Below are 15161 nucleotides of genomic sequence, written 5' to 3' on the forward strand. Positions count from 1 at the left end.
AGGAAGAAAACACATTAATAGACAAAAAATACACAAAAACAAGAAAATAAAAACCATACCAAGCCCCAACTGCACCGAGTGATCTCCCCCCCATAAGCATCTCCCACCTTCTCCACAAAACCGTGCACATCCACAGAGCACCTAAAAAGAGGCTGTGGGAGTGTAAGAGGGCAAACGGATATTAACTCCTGCATTAATGGTCAGCTACTTAAAAATCCTTACTGACCAAAGAAATCACCACATCTTGGGCATAGCATAGAGCAAGCTCCCACCTGGCCCAGATGCTCCAACCTGTAATCCAGCATCGCCAGCCCTCTGGCAGTGCTACTTCTTCCTGTAACCAGTGGGAGGTTGGAGAAATTGGGAGAAATGCTCATGGAGCGCAGCCTGCGGATTTCCCCTGTGCTATGACAATGCTTCTCCTGGGTCCATGTTCCTGGTGGATGCAGAGACCATTGCATGAAGCTGCAATGAGGTGTGTTTAATTTTCTCCAACCTTTGCCCGCATTGATCCATGGCCAAGTTCCTCCTATTGAAACCTGGAGCTGGGCAAAGGTAGAAACTGGGCAAAGGTAGGAGAAGCTGGGTGTAGCCACGCACTGCCTGCAGCTCAGGTGAGGGATTTCTGTCTCTGGGGGGCTCCTTGTACGGGAAATCCTTCTGGGGTCACCTGCTCTGCCCCACAGCCTGTGAGGAGCACTGGCACTGCCCAAGGCAGTGGTGGCTGTGCTCATGTTTGACTGACCCCATCTCCTCCTCCCCTGGTGGTTATAACACACTGGGCCCCTTTCTTCCCCTACAGCTTCTACTCTCACATTCCTCCTGAATTTTTTCTCCATCTTCTTTCCAAATCTTCTTCCTCATATTCTCCATCATCTCCTTCTCCAACTCCTTCTCCATTTCCTTCACCACCCCCTTACCCTATCTTTTTCTCTCATCATTTACCCATTTTTTCACGCATCTTCTTCCCCACCTCCTCCACCGTCTCCTTCTCAGTCTTCTTTCTCTCCCTTCCCCAATTCCTTCCCCCCTCCTCTTCTCCAGCACAGATGCACTCCGTATTGGGCTGCAACCACCCCACTTTTGCCCTCCCCTGGAGGACCCTCCTGCCTTATCTTGTGGCTCTACACTTCCTCCATTCGGGATCAGGTAGGGGTCCTGTGGGACCGCTGTGCCTGGCAGAGGTCTTGCTGTGGGATGGGGGAGCGGCCATGGGGCAGGCCAGACCCAAGCCCAGCACCCAGACGCACTTGGCTTTCACTTTCACTTTGGGTGTATCATGAAACACGCGCCATTTGGGGTAGAATTTCTGGCTCTTCTTCACCTCCACCACACATTGTCAGTGGGCTCGCACCCACACAAATACTTCCCCACTCCCTCCTGCTCCCTCTCCAGTGCTTTTACATGGCATGGAGCACACACCAACTCACCCTGTGCCGCTCCCTGACCCCACATTCACACAGCCACCATCTCGCTGTCTCTCTGTGTCTTATCATTGCCCAGCCCAGCTCACGGTGGTGGCACCAAGCCTCCATGTCACTGCCAACGTGGGACAGGACGTCGTGCTGCGCTGCCACTTGTCCCCGTGCAAGGATGTCTGGAGCTCAGACATCAGATGGATCCAGCACCGGTCCTCTGGCCTTGTGCACCACTACCAAAATGGAGAGGACCTGGAGCAGATGGAGGAATATAAAGGGAGGACAGAACTGCTCAGGAATGGTCTCTCTGATGGAAACCTGGATCTGCGCATCACTGCTGTGAGATCCTCTGATAGTGGCTCGTATAGCTGTGTTGTGCAAGATGGTGATGGCTATGCAGAAGCCGTGGTGGAGCTGGAGGTGTCAGGTCAGTGGCTGGGGTGACGCCTCCCGGTGTCCCTTGGTTTGTGTCCCACCCCCACCTCTGTCCATCCTCATCCTCACGTCCATGCATGGAGAGCTGAATGACAGCAGCCTTTGGAAGAGGTCGGGGCTGAACTGCTCCATGAGATGCTGGAGTTGGAGTGGGCACACAGTATGATTTAGGGATGGATCTGCATGGATGAGGTGGTTGGGTTGGGTTTCTGGGATGGGTTTCTTCATGTCTCAGTGGCAGTGGGCACAGGATGCTCAGCAGCTCCTCCACCTGTGCCAAGCTGGGCACGCTGCCTTTGTGTGTCACTGCTTCCTGATTGCTGCCCCTTCGGGTTCTGTGATCTCCCAAGTCTGAGTCTTGATTTTCCACATATGGCAATGGAAGAAGAACCCTTGTTTGATGTTTTTTCCAGATCCATTTTCCGAGATCGTCCGTTCGTGGGCAGTGGCTATGGCTGTGGTTGTCACAGTACTGGCTGGGTCATTTGCTGTCATCATTGTTTTTCTCTACAGAAGGCAAGGTGAGCTGAGAGTGGAGGGGATGGAGAGCAGGGAGGTGCTGTGATGGGACAGGGATGGTCGGGGTGGTGCTGAGCTCTGATCCATGGAGGCACACAGGAGGAGGAAGGGAGATTTTTCCTGATATTCCCAGTGGTCATTAAATAATGTTTGCCCTTCTTTTTGGGAATGAAGGAAGGGGAAAAAGGAAGGGTGGAAAGATAGGAACTTGGATGGACCGTGGGGCTGGTGGAATGGACCAGACCCTCTGGGGACGTCCCCACAGACCAAGCTGTCCTGCTGACCATCTCTTCTTCTGCTTTGTTTTGCAGCGGCACAGAGCAGAGAGCTGAGTGAGTCATTCCAGCCCCTTCCACCACCAAAGTCCCTTTAATGGAACTGATAGAAGACTGCAGAGTGCTGGGTTTATGCCATGTGCTGGGACTATGGGATCTTTGAGGCCTTGGGATGCGTTGTGGTTGTGAGATGAATCGGGGTTATGGGAGTAATTGGGGTAATTGGATGTGTCGATCCTGACTGATCCATTTGCAAAACTCTTGCCCATTCCGTTCCATCCTACTGGTTTAATTTTTGGGTGGGGACCAAAGTGGACAATGTCTACTTCTAAAATCAAAAGGGTTAAGGTCTGGGCACGGGACCAGCCAAGGGATGAGAAGGTGTTCTCTCTGACCATGCATTTTCTTTGCTTCTATTTTGCAGAGGAAAAAGACAGAATGTTGGGTAAGTCTCCTTCCCCAGCCTGAAGGAAGTCAGAGTCCTCCATGGCATTAGCCATGGGATGAGCAGCTGTCCTCTCTGACCATACATTTCCTTTGCTTCTATTTTGCAGAGAGAAAAGATGTAGAGTTGGGTAAGTCTCCTTCAACAAAGTGAAGGAATTTGAGGCCTCCCCATGGCATTAGCCGTGGGATGAGCAGCTGTCCCCTCTGACCAGGCACTGCTCTGCTCTTTCTTTTTCAGTGGAACAAGGTGCAGTATCAGGTGAGACTCCCTTCCCTGTGTTTTTTTGTTTGTTTTAATGTTCTGTCTGTGCGAGCTTTAGAATGTGACGTTCTTCTCATCACACACAGTTTCTGCTTTTGCTTTGCAGGTTTACATGCTGCCAAGCTGAGTAAGTCTTCCTCCTCACATGGAAGGAATTTGGGGTCTTCCCATGGGATTAGACAGGAGATGAAAATCCAACCCTTCTCATCATGCACTTCTTAATCATTTCTTTTGCAGAGAAACAAGCTGAAAAACTGGGTGAGTCGTCCCTCCCAAATTAAAAAAAAAAAGGGAGATCTGCCTGAGTGAGCTACAGGATGACATGTTCCTCTCATCATGCACTGTTTCTGCATTTCCTTTGCAGATTCAAGTGCTGCAGAGCTGAGTAAGCCTCCCTTCCTGCACTGAAGGAATTTGGGGTCTTCCCATGGGATCAGCCATGGGATGATAATCCAACTCTTCTCATCATGAGTTTCTTATTTGTTTATTTTGCAGAGTATCAAGCTGCAAAATTGGGTGAGTCTTCCTTCCCAATTTAAAAAAAAAAAGCGGGTCTGTCTGTGTGCTGCAGGATGAGATGTTCCCCTCATCATGCACTGCTTTTCTCTTCCTTTTCCAGTGGGAAGAACTGAAGAATTGGGTGAGTATCCTTTCCCAAACTGAAAGACTGTGGGCTTTCCCATGGGATGACAAGCTGTCCCTCCTCAGCATGCGGTGGTTTCTCTTTTTTTTGCAGATAAACAAAATTCACAGTTAAGTAAGTTGTTGCCAATTTGGGGTCTTCTCAAGGACTGCGAATGGGATGAATAAACACCACTGACCATGCACTGCTTTTCTCTTTCTTTTCCAGACCATCACCATGAAGGCATGGGTGAGTCACCTACCCAAATTAAAAGCACTGGGGTCTTCCTGTGTGAGTGATGGGATGAGATGTTCCTCTCATTACGCACCGTTTCTGCTTTTCATTTGCAGATTTAAGTGTTGCTGATCTGAGTAAGTCTCTCTCCTAATACTGAAGGAATTTGGGGTCTTCCCATGGGATCAGCCATGGGATAATCATCTGACCCTTCTCATCATACATTTCTTATTTCCTTCTTTTGCAGAGAAACTAGGTGAAAAACTGGGTGAGTCCTCCCTCCAAAATCAAAAAGAGAAAAGGGGTTCTGCTTGTGTGAGCTGTGGATGAGATGTTCCTCTCATCACACATTGTTTCTGCTTTTCATTTGCAGACTCAAGCGCTGCAGATCTGAGTAAGCCTCTGTCCTTGCACTGAAGGAATTTGAGGTATTCCCATGGGTTCAGCCATGGGATGAAAATCTGACCCCTCTTATCATGCGCTTCTTATTTTTTTTCTTTTGCAGAGGAAAAAGTTGCAAAACTGGGTGAGTGCTCCCTCCCAAAGTAAAAACAAAGGGCTCTGCCTGCATCAGCTGTGGGATGAGATGTTCTTCCCATCATGCGGTGCTTTTCTCTTTCTTTTCCAGTGAAACAAATTGAAGAAATGGGTGAGTTTTCTTCCCTGAACCAAAGGAATTTGGGGTTTCCCATAGGATGACAAGTCATCCCACCTCATCACACGGTGCTTTTTTTTCTTTTTTGCAGAGAAACAGAATCCAGAGCCGAGTAAGTTGCAGTCACTAATGTGAGGGAATCTGGGGTCTTCCTAAGGGACTGCGTATGGGATGAAAAATCCCCAATGACCATGCACTGCTTTTCTCTCTTTTCCAGAGGAGAAAGTCGAACAGATGGGTGAGTTTCCTCTCCCAAAGTTACAATGCTAGGGTCTTCCTGTGGGAGCTGCGGGATGAGATGTTCCTCTCATTAAATACTGTTTCCACTTTTCCTTTGAAGGTTTACATGCTGCAGATCTGAGTAAGCATCCCTCCCTACACTGAACAAATTTAGAGTCATCCCATGGAATCAGCCATGGCATGACAATCTCAGTCTACTCATCGTCAATTCTAATGTGTTTATTTAGCCAAGACACTAGGTGCAGAATCAGGTGAGTCACCCCTCACAAATAAAAAATAAAAATCCCCTTACCATGTACTTATTTTATCTATCTTTTCCAGACATACGTTATGAAGGTGAGTCTCCATTCCCAAATTAAATCCGCTGGGGTCTTCCTCTGTGAGCTATGGGACAAGATGTTTCTCTCATCATGCACTGCTTTTCTCTTTTTTCCAGCTTCTTTTTTTTTTTCAGTAGAACAAACGAAAGTAGTGGGTGAGTTTTTTTTCTCTGAAAAAAAAAGGAATATATGGTTTTGCATGGGATGACAAGCTGCCCCACCTCATGATGCATTGTTTTTCTTCTTCCAGAAGAACACAGCGCAGAAATACGTGAGTATTCACAACCAAATAAAAAACACTGGGAATTCCCTGTGTGAGCTGTGAGATGAGATGTTCCTCTCATCGTGTACTGTTTCTGCTTTTCCTTTGCAGATTTATGTGGTGCAGATCTCAGTAAGTCTCCCTCCCTACACTGAAGGAATTTGGGGTTCTCCCATGGGATCAGCCATGGCATGATCATCTGACCCTTCACATCATGTTTTTCCTACTTCTTCCTTTAGCAGAAAAACAAGCTGCAGAACCAGGTGAATCCACACTCCCAAATTAAAAATAACACACAACAGGCAAGCCTGCATGAGCTGTGAGATGAGATGTTGTTCCCCTCATCACGCATTGATTTTCCTTTTTCTTTCCAGAGGAACTAACTGAAGAAGCAGGTGAGTCTTCATCCCCAAACCCACAGAATACGGGGTTTCCCATGCAATGACAAAATGTCCCACTTCATCATGCTGTGCTTTTTCTTTCTATTTTGCAGAGATACAAAAATCACTGTTGAGTAAGTTGTGGTCACTAAATTGAGGGAATTTGGAGTCTTCATAAAGGACTACAAATTGGATGAAAAATTCCCTCTGACAAGCACTGCTTTTCTCCTTCTATTCCAGGGAGACAGTATGAAAACACAGGTGAGTTTTCCGTCCCAAATAAAAAGTGTTGGAGTCTTTCTATATCAGCTGTGGGATGAGATGCTCCTCTCATCACACGCTGTTTCTGCTTCTCCTTTGCACTTTTACGTGCTGTGAATCTGAGTAAGTCTTCCCCCCACACTGAACAAATTTGGGCAATTTCTATGGGATCAGCCAAGTGATGATAATCTGACCCTTCTCATCATGCATTTCTTATTCATTTCTTTCACAGAAAAACGCGTTGTAGAACTGGGTGAGTCTCCCTTCTCAAATTAAAAATGCTGGGGTCTGCCTGTGGGAGCTGTGGATGAGATGTTCCTCTCATCATGCTTTGTTTTTCTTTTTCTTTTCCAGTGGAACAAACTGAAGCAGGGGGTGAGTCTTCCCCAAACCAAAGGGATTTGGGTTTTCCCATGGGATGACAAGCTGTCCCACCTCAGCATCCGTTGCTTTCCTCTTTCTGTTCCAGAAAAACCATCTGAAGAATCAGACTAAGAGATGAACTGCACCTCACAGTAACCACAGGAGTTAACCTTCATAGACTGCTGATTGCACAGGATACCAAAACCACAATAACTCCAAGTGAGAAAGGAAATTCACACTGAAAAAAGTGGAACCAGTGTTTGTTCTGAGTGAGAACACTGCAGTTCTGTGAGCCAAAGCTGCCTGAGCAACCACCGAACTCAGGATGCGTGACCTCCAACTCAAATCCAATTGGAAGACAGAAAACATAGAAAGGGAGAAAATGGGTGGAGATGGAGTACCTGAAAAAGATATAGACATTTTGGGAAATAGTGTGATCATGTGTCAGGATTTGTGGAAATTCAACGAGTATGTAATGCTTTTGGAAATATAAGAATGCACACAGAAGCAAAGGGAGAAAACTGCTTTAGGTGTTAACACTGTTCTCTGTCACAATATAATAAAGCATACCTGCTGATGGTAATCGATCATTGATTGTTATCAGTTACTGGGGGTTTGGTTCCACAGAACAGGCTGAGACTTCATCCTGGAACCTAAGGAACGTGGGCTGTATGGGATAACAAGCCGACCCTCATCACACATTGCTATTCCAGCAGAACAGGAAGCTAAAAAGGGGAAAAGAAAACAAATTAACAGACATAAAATACAGAAGAACAAGAAAAGAAATAAGAATACTTTAAAAAATCTACAAAAATACGAGAATAAATAACAATATTTTAAAAAAACTACAGTTATAATGAGAAATGATAGTATTAGCTTAAAAAGCCTCCACCAACCTATCTGAATGGAGGGGGGGAGGCAGCAATGGATGCCATTTGTGTCCCAACGCAGCGCTGGGCACACGCAGACGCTGAGATTCATCCCAACGCTTCAGAGCTGAATCTGTGAGCCTCACAGAGAGGAAGGCACCCAGCACAGAACCCACAGAGCGACTGAGGGGAGCAGAGCAGCCGCTGCGCTGAGGGATGGGGGGGAGGGGCCTGAGAGCCCTGAGGGCCTGTTCTAGGCGGAGCAGCGGTATTTAAGGCGGGATCGCAACCATTTTAGGGGAAGATAACAGTATTTACAGTACCCAGCTCACCCTGAGCGAAGACAGCAGCGATTTTTGACGGGGAGGGCACTAAAGCTCTCGTCAGGGCTCGGACCGCCCCTGTGGGAGGGTCACAAAATGGCGCCGTCGCTCAGTGACGATTCAAAATGGCGGCGGTGGGCGGGAAAGGGCCTTCCGTGGCTCCGCCCCTTCCGCTAAGCCCCGCCCATCCCGACCGTTGTTGGCGGCCGGTGAGCGTCACATGACTTCTCTCCTATCGGCGGGCGGGGAGGCAGTGCGCTGATTGGTGAACAGCGAAAGGTGGGCGGGTCTGAGTGAGGAAGGGATTGCGGCGATTGGATGAGGGGCAGCCAATGGGCGCGCTGCGCTGAGGAGTTTGAAGGAAGGCGCGCAATGGCGGCTGTGGGGTCCGGCGGGAGCGGCGGTTCCGCGGCGGGGATGGCGTTGGTTGCGCCGCTTCCCGTCCCCGCCGCCACTTCACGGCTCCCGGTCCGCAGAGCTGCGGCCAAGCGGGCGGCTCCCGGCCCTCAACCGGCGGCTCCCGAGCAGGTACGGCCCGCTTCCCCTCCCCGCGGCCTGCTCCGCCCCTCCAGGCCCGGCGTTACCTCAGCTCTGCCCCACAGAAACGCGCGCGCTCCGGCATCGCCTCGTCGCAGCCGCCTGGCCGAGCCCCGCTGCGGGCATTGAGCGTTCCGGGGCAAGGTAACGGGGCGGGGAAGGCGGCTGGCCGGCCGGCCGCTGTGTGGGCAGCGGGGACGCAGCGCCGGTTCTCCCTCAGGGCCTCCGCGTAAAGCCGCGACGGTGACCGCCGCCCCGAGGGCTGGGAAAGGGAACTGCGGGGCGGCCCCGGTCCCTACGGCGGCTCCCGTTGGAGGTGCCCAGCGTCGTCGAGCGGCGTGGGATTTGAAGGGACAATTGAGCGATGTGCGGGCAGCCCTGGGGAACCAAAAGGAGAAAGCGCAGAGGTTGGATGGGGAGAACAGAGAGTTGCGGGAGCAGCTGCGGGAGCTGCAGGAGGCGCTGCGGGAACGGGAGAGGCGTGTGGAGGAGTTGGATGGATGTGTGAGGTGGGTGCGGGGGGGTGGGGTTGAGGGAGGGGTGGGGGAGGGCTTTGAGGGGGGAGTAGGGGGGGCTGGAGCTGGAGGAGGCTTTGGAGGGGGGGTCTGGGGGGAGCTGGGTTTGGGGGGGCTTTGGAGGGGGGCTGGGGTTGAGGGAGGCTTTGGAGGGGGGGTGGGGCTGGGAGAGGCTTTGGAAGGGGGGAGCTTGGGGGGCTGAGGGTGGAGCTGGGACTGGGGGGACTTTGGGGGGAGGGCTGGGGCTGGGGGGGCTTTGGAGGAAGAGGCTTTGGAGGGGGGGCTGGGGTTGGGGGAGGCTTTGGAGGGGGGGCTTTGGAGTAAGGGGGTTTGGGGTGAGGGGGAAGAGGGCTTGGGGTGTGTTTGGGGTGGAGTTGGGTTGGGGGAGGGGGTTGGGAAGGGGGTGGGGATGGGTTTGAGGTGTTGGTACCATAATGTGATGCTGGAATGGGCTTCTTGCAGCACGTTGGGCACGGAGCTGGAAAAGCACCGCCAGGAATCGGAGCTGCGGGGCCGGCAGTTGGAGGAGCTGCAGGAGGCAAGCAGGGAGCTGTCAGCACGGCTGGAGGCTGCTGAGGTGGGGAACAGAATCACACAGAATGGCTGTGGTTGGAAGGGAGCTCAAGGATCACGGAGCTCCAACCCCCCACCACAGGCAGGGCTGCCAACCTCCACATTTAACACCAAACCAGGCTGCCCAGGGCCCCATCCAGCCTGGCCTTGAACACCTCCAGGGATGGACGGGGCATCCACAGCCTCTCTGGGCAGCTGTTCCAGCACCTCACCACTCTCATAGCAAAGAACTTCCCCCTGACATCCAACCTCAATCTTCCCTCCTTCATCTTCAATCCGTTTCCCCTTGTCCTGCTGTTATCTGTCTTTCCAAAGAGTTGACTCCCCTTCTGTTTATAGGCTCCCTATAGGTACTGAGTTCACCCCACAACCTTCTTTTTTCCAGGCTAAACGAGCCCAGCTCCCTCAGCCTGTCTTTGCAGAGGTGCTCAGCCCTCTGATCATTTTCTTACCTTCCTCTGAACCTTCTCCAACAGTTCCACATCCTCTTTGTGTTGGGATGCAGAAGGACAAAGTAAAGAGGGCCGTCCCCCTCCCTGTCCCACTGCCACCCCTCCTCTGATGGAGCTGCAGGAGCAGCCTCCCAGCCTCAACCACCTCCCGCCCAAATCGTTCCATGCTGGGCTCAGCCCTTCCTCACTCATCCCACCTCCTCCTCAGCCCTCTGATCATTTTCTGACCCTCCTCCTGATCTTCTCCAACAGCTCCAAGCTGTTGGGACGCAGAACTCAAGAAGGTTCCTCACAAGAGCAAAATAAAGAGGGCCGATCCCCTCCCTATCCCTACTGCCCACCCTCTTCTGATGGAGCCCCTTTCCAAGCTGCAGAAGCAGCCTCACAACCTCAACCAGCTCCCACCCAAACCCTTCCATGCCAGGTTCAGCCCTTCCCCACCCATCCCACCTCCTCCCCTCCCCTCCTGCAGGTCGAACCGCTCCCCCAGCCTGGCTGTGGCTCTGGGCAGCCTGCTGGTCAGTGACCCTGCGCACAGCGGGGGGGTTGAAACCAGGTGATCATCGTGGTCCTCTTCAACCCAAATCATTCTACCATAGGATTCTCCCCTTCCCCCCAGGCTCAGCTCCACCAGACCAAGGCTGCATTGGCTCAGAGCGACTCGGAGGTGGCGGAGCTGCGGCTGAGGGCTGAGTCTCAGGCGAGGCGGCTGCGTGAGCAGGAGGAGCTGTACGAGGCAGAGGTGGCAGAGCTGAGAGCCCAAAACCAAACCCAGTCGCAGCGCCTGCATGAGAAGGAGGAGCAGCAGCACGTGCTGGAGATGGAGCGGCGCCGCCTGCACAACCTGGTGCAGGAGCTCAAGGTGTCGGCACAGGGAAAACGGATTTTGTGCTGAAAAAAAACCCCAAATCTTGCAGTTTTGATGGCTCTTTTCCCTCACCCAGGGGAACATCCGCGTGTTTTGCCGCGTGAGGCCTCTGCTGGCTGCTGAGAAGGAGACACAGAAGGGCATGGAGCACCTCCACTTCCCCCCGCAGGACAACAAGACGCTGGTGCTGCTCCGGGAGGAGGAGGTGAACGATTTGGGGTGGATTCCTCCATTTTCAGAGCCAGAATTCCCTCTTTTCTGTCCCCATAACGACCCCATTTCCCCCCCCAGTCCCACATCGGCCGTGAGCGCAAAGACGACCTCAAATACGACTTCAGCTTCGACCGCGTCTTCCAGCCCAGCGCCTCCCAGGAGGAGGTCTTTGAGGAGATCTCACTGCTGGTGCAGGTGATGGCAGTGCCCCAAATTCCCCCTTTCTGCCCCCCAAACACTCCTTTTTACCCTCTTTTTGCCTTCTTTCTGTTCCCAAACACTCCTTTTGACCCCCCAAGCCCCGCTTTTTACTCCCCATTTCCCCCTTCCTGCTCCCAAAACCATACTTTTTACCCCCAACCCCCCTTTCTACCCCCCAAATTTCCTCTTTCCTACCCCTGAACACTCCTTTATACTCCCTTTTTGCCCTATTTCTGCCACCTCACTCCCTCTTTCTGCCTCACTCTTTTTTTACCCCCCAAAACTCCCCTTTTTGCTCCTTTTTTTTACCCCCAATCCCCACTTTTTATCCCCCACTCCCCTCTTTCTACCTCTAACCCCTCCTTTTTACCCCCCAACCCCCCTTTATGTCCCACAATCCCCTTTTTATCCCTCAACCCCCCTTTTTATCCCCCCAACCCCTCATTTTACCCCCCAAACAACCCCATTTCCCCCCTCTCCCCCCGCAGTCAGCACTCGATGGTTACCACGTCTGCATCTTCGCCTACGGGCAGACGGGCAGCGGCAAAACCTACACCATGGAGGGGCCGGATGCTTTGGACCCCGAGAGGAGGGGGATGATCCCCAGAGCAGTGCACCGGGTCTTCCAGGGAGCACAGGAGCTGGCAGACAAAGGCTGGCAGGTGAGAATCACCACGGGAAGGAGGTTACTGGGGGGGGAGGGGGGGGTTGGTGCTTTTTGACCCCTCCTGCAGTATCGTTTCAGCGCCAGCTTCCTGGAGATCTACAACGAATCCCTGCGGGATCTGCTGGGCGCTCGGGCGGAGCGCGGGGAGCTGGAGATCCGCAGGGTCAGCTCAGCCAGCGAGGAGCTGCACGTCCCCAACCTGCGCTGCGTCCCCGTGGCCTCTGAGGACGAGGTGAATGATAGAAACCTGCTTTGCTTTCCCATTTATTTCATACGCTCACGAGGTTGGAAAGGACCTGCAGCATCACCCAGTCCAACCCTCCCCCATTTACCCTTGCTACCACAAGCACTAAAGCACATCTCATCCGGCTCCTGCGCGCTGCCAGGGCCACTCCACCACCTCCCTGTGCAGCACCTGCCCACTCTGAGACAAAAAGTTCTTCCTTGTGTCCAACCTGCGCCTCCTCTGCTACGACCTGAGGCCGTTTCCTCGGCTCCTGTTCGTTGCTGGGAGCAGAGGCCAAACCCCTCCTCGTCACAGCCCCCCTTCAGGAAGCTGCAGAGTGCACCGAGGTCTCCCCTGAGCCTCCTCTTCTCCAGACTGACCAACCCCAGCTCCCCATAAGACCCCATTGTGCTGCAGACCCCTCAGCAGCATCACTGCCCTTCTCTGGACACGTTGCAGGGCCTCGATGCCTTTTTTGTCGTGAGGGCATCAACCAACTCCCCCAGCTCCCTTTCCTCCTCACAGCCGCTCCTCCCACAGCCCTGCACGGGGTTATGATGGCCGAAGTGCAGCACCAGGCACCTGGCCTTGCTCAGCCTCATCCCCTCCCCCTCAGCCCAGATCCCTGGGAAGGGCCTCCCCACCCCCAGGTGGATCCACACCACCCCAAACCGAGGGTGCCCTCAATGCCCTCATCTGGGTCATGCAGAGAGATGTTAAACACGATGAGTCCCTCACCCAGATCCACCAAATCTCAGCATTTTCACCTCAAAACCAGCCGAGGCCGTGCTGGGATGCAGGCAGGATGTGACAGGACGTCACAGGGTCCCTCATTTCCCCCCCCAGGTGCTGCAGTTGCTGCAGACAGCTGCTGCCAACCGCTCGGTGGCTCGGACAGCCCTCAACGACCATTCCTCCCGCAGCCACAGCATCTTCCAGCTCCGCATCCACGGCACCAACGCTGCCCGCGAGCTGCGCTGCAGCTGTGAGTGGGGATGGGGCTCCTCTCCCCCCTTTTGGGGGCCCTTCTGCCCCTTTTTGGGCTCTCCTCCCCCCACTTTTGAGCCTCTCCTTCTTCCTTGGGGCTCCCACCCCCGCCTTTTTGGGCTTCTCCCTCCTCCTTGGGGCTCTCCTCCTCTCCCCCTCTCCTTTTTGGGGCTCTTCTCCCCCCTTTTGAGCCTCTCTTTCCTTCCTGGAGCTCTCACCCTCTCTTTTTGGGTTTCTCCTTCCCCCTTAGCCTCTCCCCATCATTTTTACGGCTCCTCCAACCCCATCCTCCTCCTTTCAGAGCTCTTTTATCCCTTCTAGGGCTCCTCCATCCTCTTCCTGGCATCCCTACACCCCCATTCCACGCCTCCTCATGGCTCCTCCCACCCCATCCTCCTCCTCAGGTTCCCTTCTTCCTTTTGGGGTCACTCCTGACTCCATTCTCCTTCCTCAGGACTCTTCCATCCCCACTCTCACTCCTCCTGTCCCCTTTTGGGGGCTCTTTCTGCCCTTTTTTTGGACCCCTCTACCCTATTTCTCTCTCCTTCCTTTTGGGGCTCCTTTTCTTTGGACCCCCTGCACCCCATTCGGGTCCCTTCCTTTTGGGGTCCCTTCCTTTTGGGGTCCCTTCCTTTTGGGGTCCCTTCCTTTTGGGGTCCCTTCCTTTTGGTTCTCCCCCACCCTCCTCCTCTTGGCTTCACCTTTCCAAAGCCCCTTCAGATCTCTATTTAGGGCTCCCTGCTGGGGTTCCCTTCACCCCAAAAGGACAAGCTGGGATCCTCCCTTTGGGGTTTGCACTGAGGAGGTTCCTTTGACCCCATTCTTTTTTTGGGGGGGGCTTTCTTTGATCCCACCAAGGTTCCCCTTTTGAGGGTAGCTCCCATTTGAGAGCAGGTCTCCTTTAGAGGGTTCCCACTTTGGGGGGGGATTCCTTTGACCCCATTCTTTGGGGCTTTCTTTGATCCCATTGGGGTTCATGGGGTTGGGGGGTCTCCTTTTGATGTCTGACCCCCTTGGTGCCCCCATTTCCCCCCCCCCAGCCGTGCTCAGCCTGGTGGACCTGGCGGGCAGCGAACGTTTGGACAAATCTCAGTCTCAGGGGAAGCGGCTCCGTGAGACTCAGTCCATCAACACCAGCCTGTCCTCCTTGGGGCTGGTCATCATGGCCCTGGCCAAGAAGGTACGGGGGTCCCAACGCCCCCCCAGACCCCCCCCCACTTTAATCCACACCCCCCCAATGCTTCTCTTTTGTTGTCCCCCCCCCAAGGAGCCCCACATCCCTTATCGTAACAGCAAGCTGACCTACCTGCTGCAGAACTCGCTGGGGGGCAACGCCAAGATGTGAGTGGGGGGCACAGATCTGTGCCTCCATATCCTGTAACCCCCCCCCCCCCAAATTTATCCCATCACCCCACACTCATCTCCTGCCTTCCTTCCTCCCCCCCCCCCCCCCCAGGCTGATGTTTGTCAACATCTCCCCCCTGGAGGAGAATTTCTCCGAGTCCCTCAACTCCCTGCGCTTCGCCAGCAAGGTTGGGGGATTCTTGGGGGGGTGGGGGGGTCGTTTGGGGGGGTCCTCAGGGTGAAGGGGGGGTCTTGGCAGGGCTGGCAATGGAGGACTTGGGGCAGGTTGTGGATATTGGGGACAAAAGTGAGGGAAAAGGCGTTAATGGGGGTGAGGAGGGGGGTCTCATTTTGGGGGGGTCGGCAGAATTTGGGGTTCACCCCCTCCCCCCTTTCCTGCAGGTGAACGAGTGCGTGGTGGGCACAGCTCACGCCAACCGGAAGTAGCCCCCTCCGCCCGCGACACTTCCGGTCCCCCCGCAGTCCCCACCGGTTCTAATAAAGAATCCCCTCCGACCGGAGCTGATTGGCTGCGGGCGTCACGTGGGCTGAGGGGGAAAAAATGGCGGCTCCCACAGGGGAAGCACCGTACGGCAGTATGGCGCCCCCCCCCAGCGCTGCGACTGCACTTCCGGTCTTGCGCACTGAGCCGCCTGCGGTGGGGGGGCGGACAGTTAAATCTCTTAAAGGCGC

General features: G+C 53.8%; 3 protein-coding genes and 1 long non-coding RNA gene across 10 annotated transcripts in view; 3 read left to right on the forward strand and 1 right to left on the reverse strand.

Annotated features, from left to right (window-relative positions):
- Positions 1-8130, reverse strand: part of LOC116236733 (uncharacterized) — a 30200-nt gene extending 22070 nt beyond the window's left edge. For 2 of the 4 annotated variants that reach the window (XR_016461013.1, XR_016461016.1), the window contains exons 1-2: positions 7895-8130; positions 7264-7418 (exon numbers count right to left, since the gene is read on the reverse strand). This is a non-coding gene — a long non-coding RNA (uncharacterized LOC116236733). Of the gene's footprint in view, positions 1-5487; positions 5598-7263; positions 7419-7589; positions 7875-7894 lie in introns of those variants that run through there. The other 2 variants (XR_016461015.1, XR_016461014.1) reach the window with 2 other exon arrangements.
- Positions 12-4629, forward strand: LOC149913784 (uncharacterized). The gene is made up of 13 exons (XM_090128972.1): positions 12-3092; positions 3202-3222; positions 3333-3353; positions 3463-3483; positions 3594-3614; positions 3721-3741; positions 3852-3872; positions 3976-3996; positions 4093-4113; positions 4207-4227; positions 4329-4349; positions 4460-4480; positions 4586-4629. Exons 1-13 carry the CDS (start codon positions 2966-2968, stop codon positions 4627-4629), a joined length of 402 nt encoding a protein of 133 aa, XP_089985098.1. The 5' UTR covers positions 12-2965.
- On the forward strand, positions 4058-7276 carry LOC116236735 (uncharacterized). Of its 4 annotated transcripts, XM_090129212.1 has the most exons (16): positions 4058-4861; positions 4959-4979; positions 5085-5105; positions 5208-5228; positions 5335-5358; positions 5429-5443; positions 5562-5582; positions 5678-5698; positions 5801-5821; positions 5929-5952; positions 6064-6084; positions 6183-6203; positions 6310-6330; positions 6563-6583; positions 6685-6705; positions 6800-7276. In XM_090129212.1, exons 1-16 carry the CDS (start codon positions 4813-4815, stop codon positions 6823-6825), a joined length of 369 nt encoding a protein of 122 aa, XP_089985338.1. In that variant the 5' UTR covers positions 4058-4812; the 3' UTR covers positions 6826-7276. The 4 variants fall into 4 exon arrangements, with proteins under 4 accessions (XP_089985338.1, XP_089985335.1, XP_089985337.1 ...); XM_090129209.1 differs by having other exon boundaries at positions 6685-7276; XM_090129211.1 differs by having other exon boundaries at positions 5565-5582; positions 6685-7276.
- Positions 8131-8209: 79 nt separating the features above from the next.
- Positions 8210-15160, forward strand: KIFC1 (kinesin family member C1). The gene is made up of 14 exons (XM_090129124.1): positions 8210-8413; positions 8488-8566; positions 8643-8931; positions 9400-9514; positions 10582-10824; positions 10907-11035; positions 11122-11238; positions 11733-11906; positions 11979-12143; positions 12984-13122; positions 14165-14304; positions 14392-14465; positions 14581-14656; positions 14871-15160. Exons 1-14 carry the CDS (start codon positions 8258-8260, stop codon positions 14913-14915), a joined length of 1941 nt encoding a protein of 646 aa, XP_089985250.1. The 5' UTR covers positions 8210-8257; the 3' UTR covers positions 14916-15160.
- The last annotated feature ends 1 nt before the right edge of the window (position 15161 follows it).

This window comes from Phasianus colchicus, chromosome 35 (assembly GCF_987193195.1).
Source record: "Phasianus colchicus chromosome 35, bPhaCol1.hap1.1, whole genome shotgun sequence".
Classification (NCBI taxonomy): domain Eukaryota; kingdom Metazoa; phylum Chordata; class Aves; order Galliformes; family Phasianidae; genus Phasianus; species Phasianus colchicus.

Bases quoted from the DNA above. Each gene is read 5' to 3' on its own strand.
- KIFC1 (XM_090129124.1), top strand. From the start codon at position 8,258: ATGGCGGCTGTGGGGTCCGGCGGGAGCGGCGGTTCCGCGGCGGGGATG. The intron at 9,515-10,581 runs GTGGGGAACAGA...CCTTCCCCCCAG, and splicing joins CACGGCTGGAGGCTGCTGAG to GCTCAGCTCCACCAGACCAA. The intron at 11,239-11,732 runs GTGATGGCAGTG...CTCCCCCCGCAG, and splicing joins AGATCTCACTGCTGGTGCAG to TCAGCACTCGATGGTTACCA.
- LOC149913784 (XM_090128972.1), top strand. From the start codon at position 2,966: ATGTCTACTTCTAAAATCAAAAGGGTTAAGGTCTGGGCACGGGACCAG. The intron at 3,997-4,092 runs GTGAGTATCCTT...TTTTTTTTGCAG, and splicing joins GGGAAGAACTGAAGAATTGG to ATAAACAAAATTCACAGTTA. The intron at 4,481-4,585 runs GTGAGTCCTCCC...TTTCATTTGCAG, and splicing joins GAAACTAGGTGAAAAACTGG to ACTCAAGCGCTGCAGATCTG.
- LOC116236735 (XM_090129209.1), top strand. From the start codon at position 4,813: ATGCGGTGCTTTTCTCTTTCTTTTCCAGTGAAACAAATTGAAGAAATG. The intron at 4,980-5,084 runs GTAAGTTGCAGT...TCTCTTTTCCAG, and splicing joins GAAACAGAATCCAGAGCCGA to AGGAGAAAGTCGAACAGATG. The intron at 6,331-6,562 runs GTGAGTTTTCCG...TTTCTTTCACAG, and splicing joins GAGACAGTATGAAAACACAG to AAAAACGCGTTGTAGAACTG.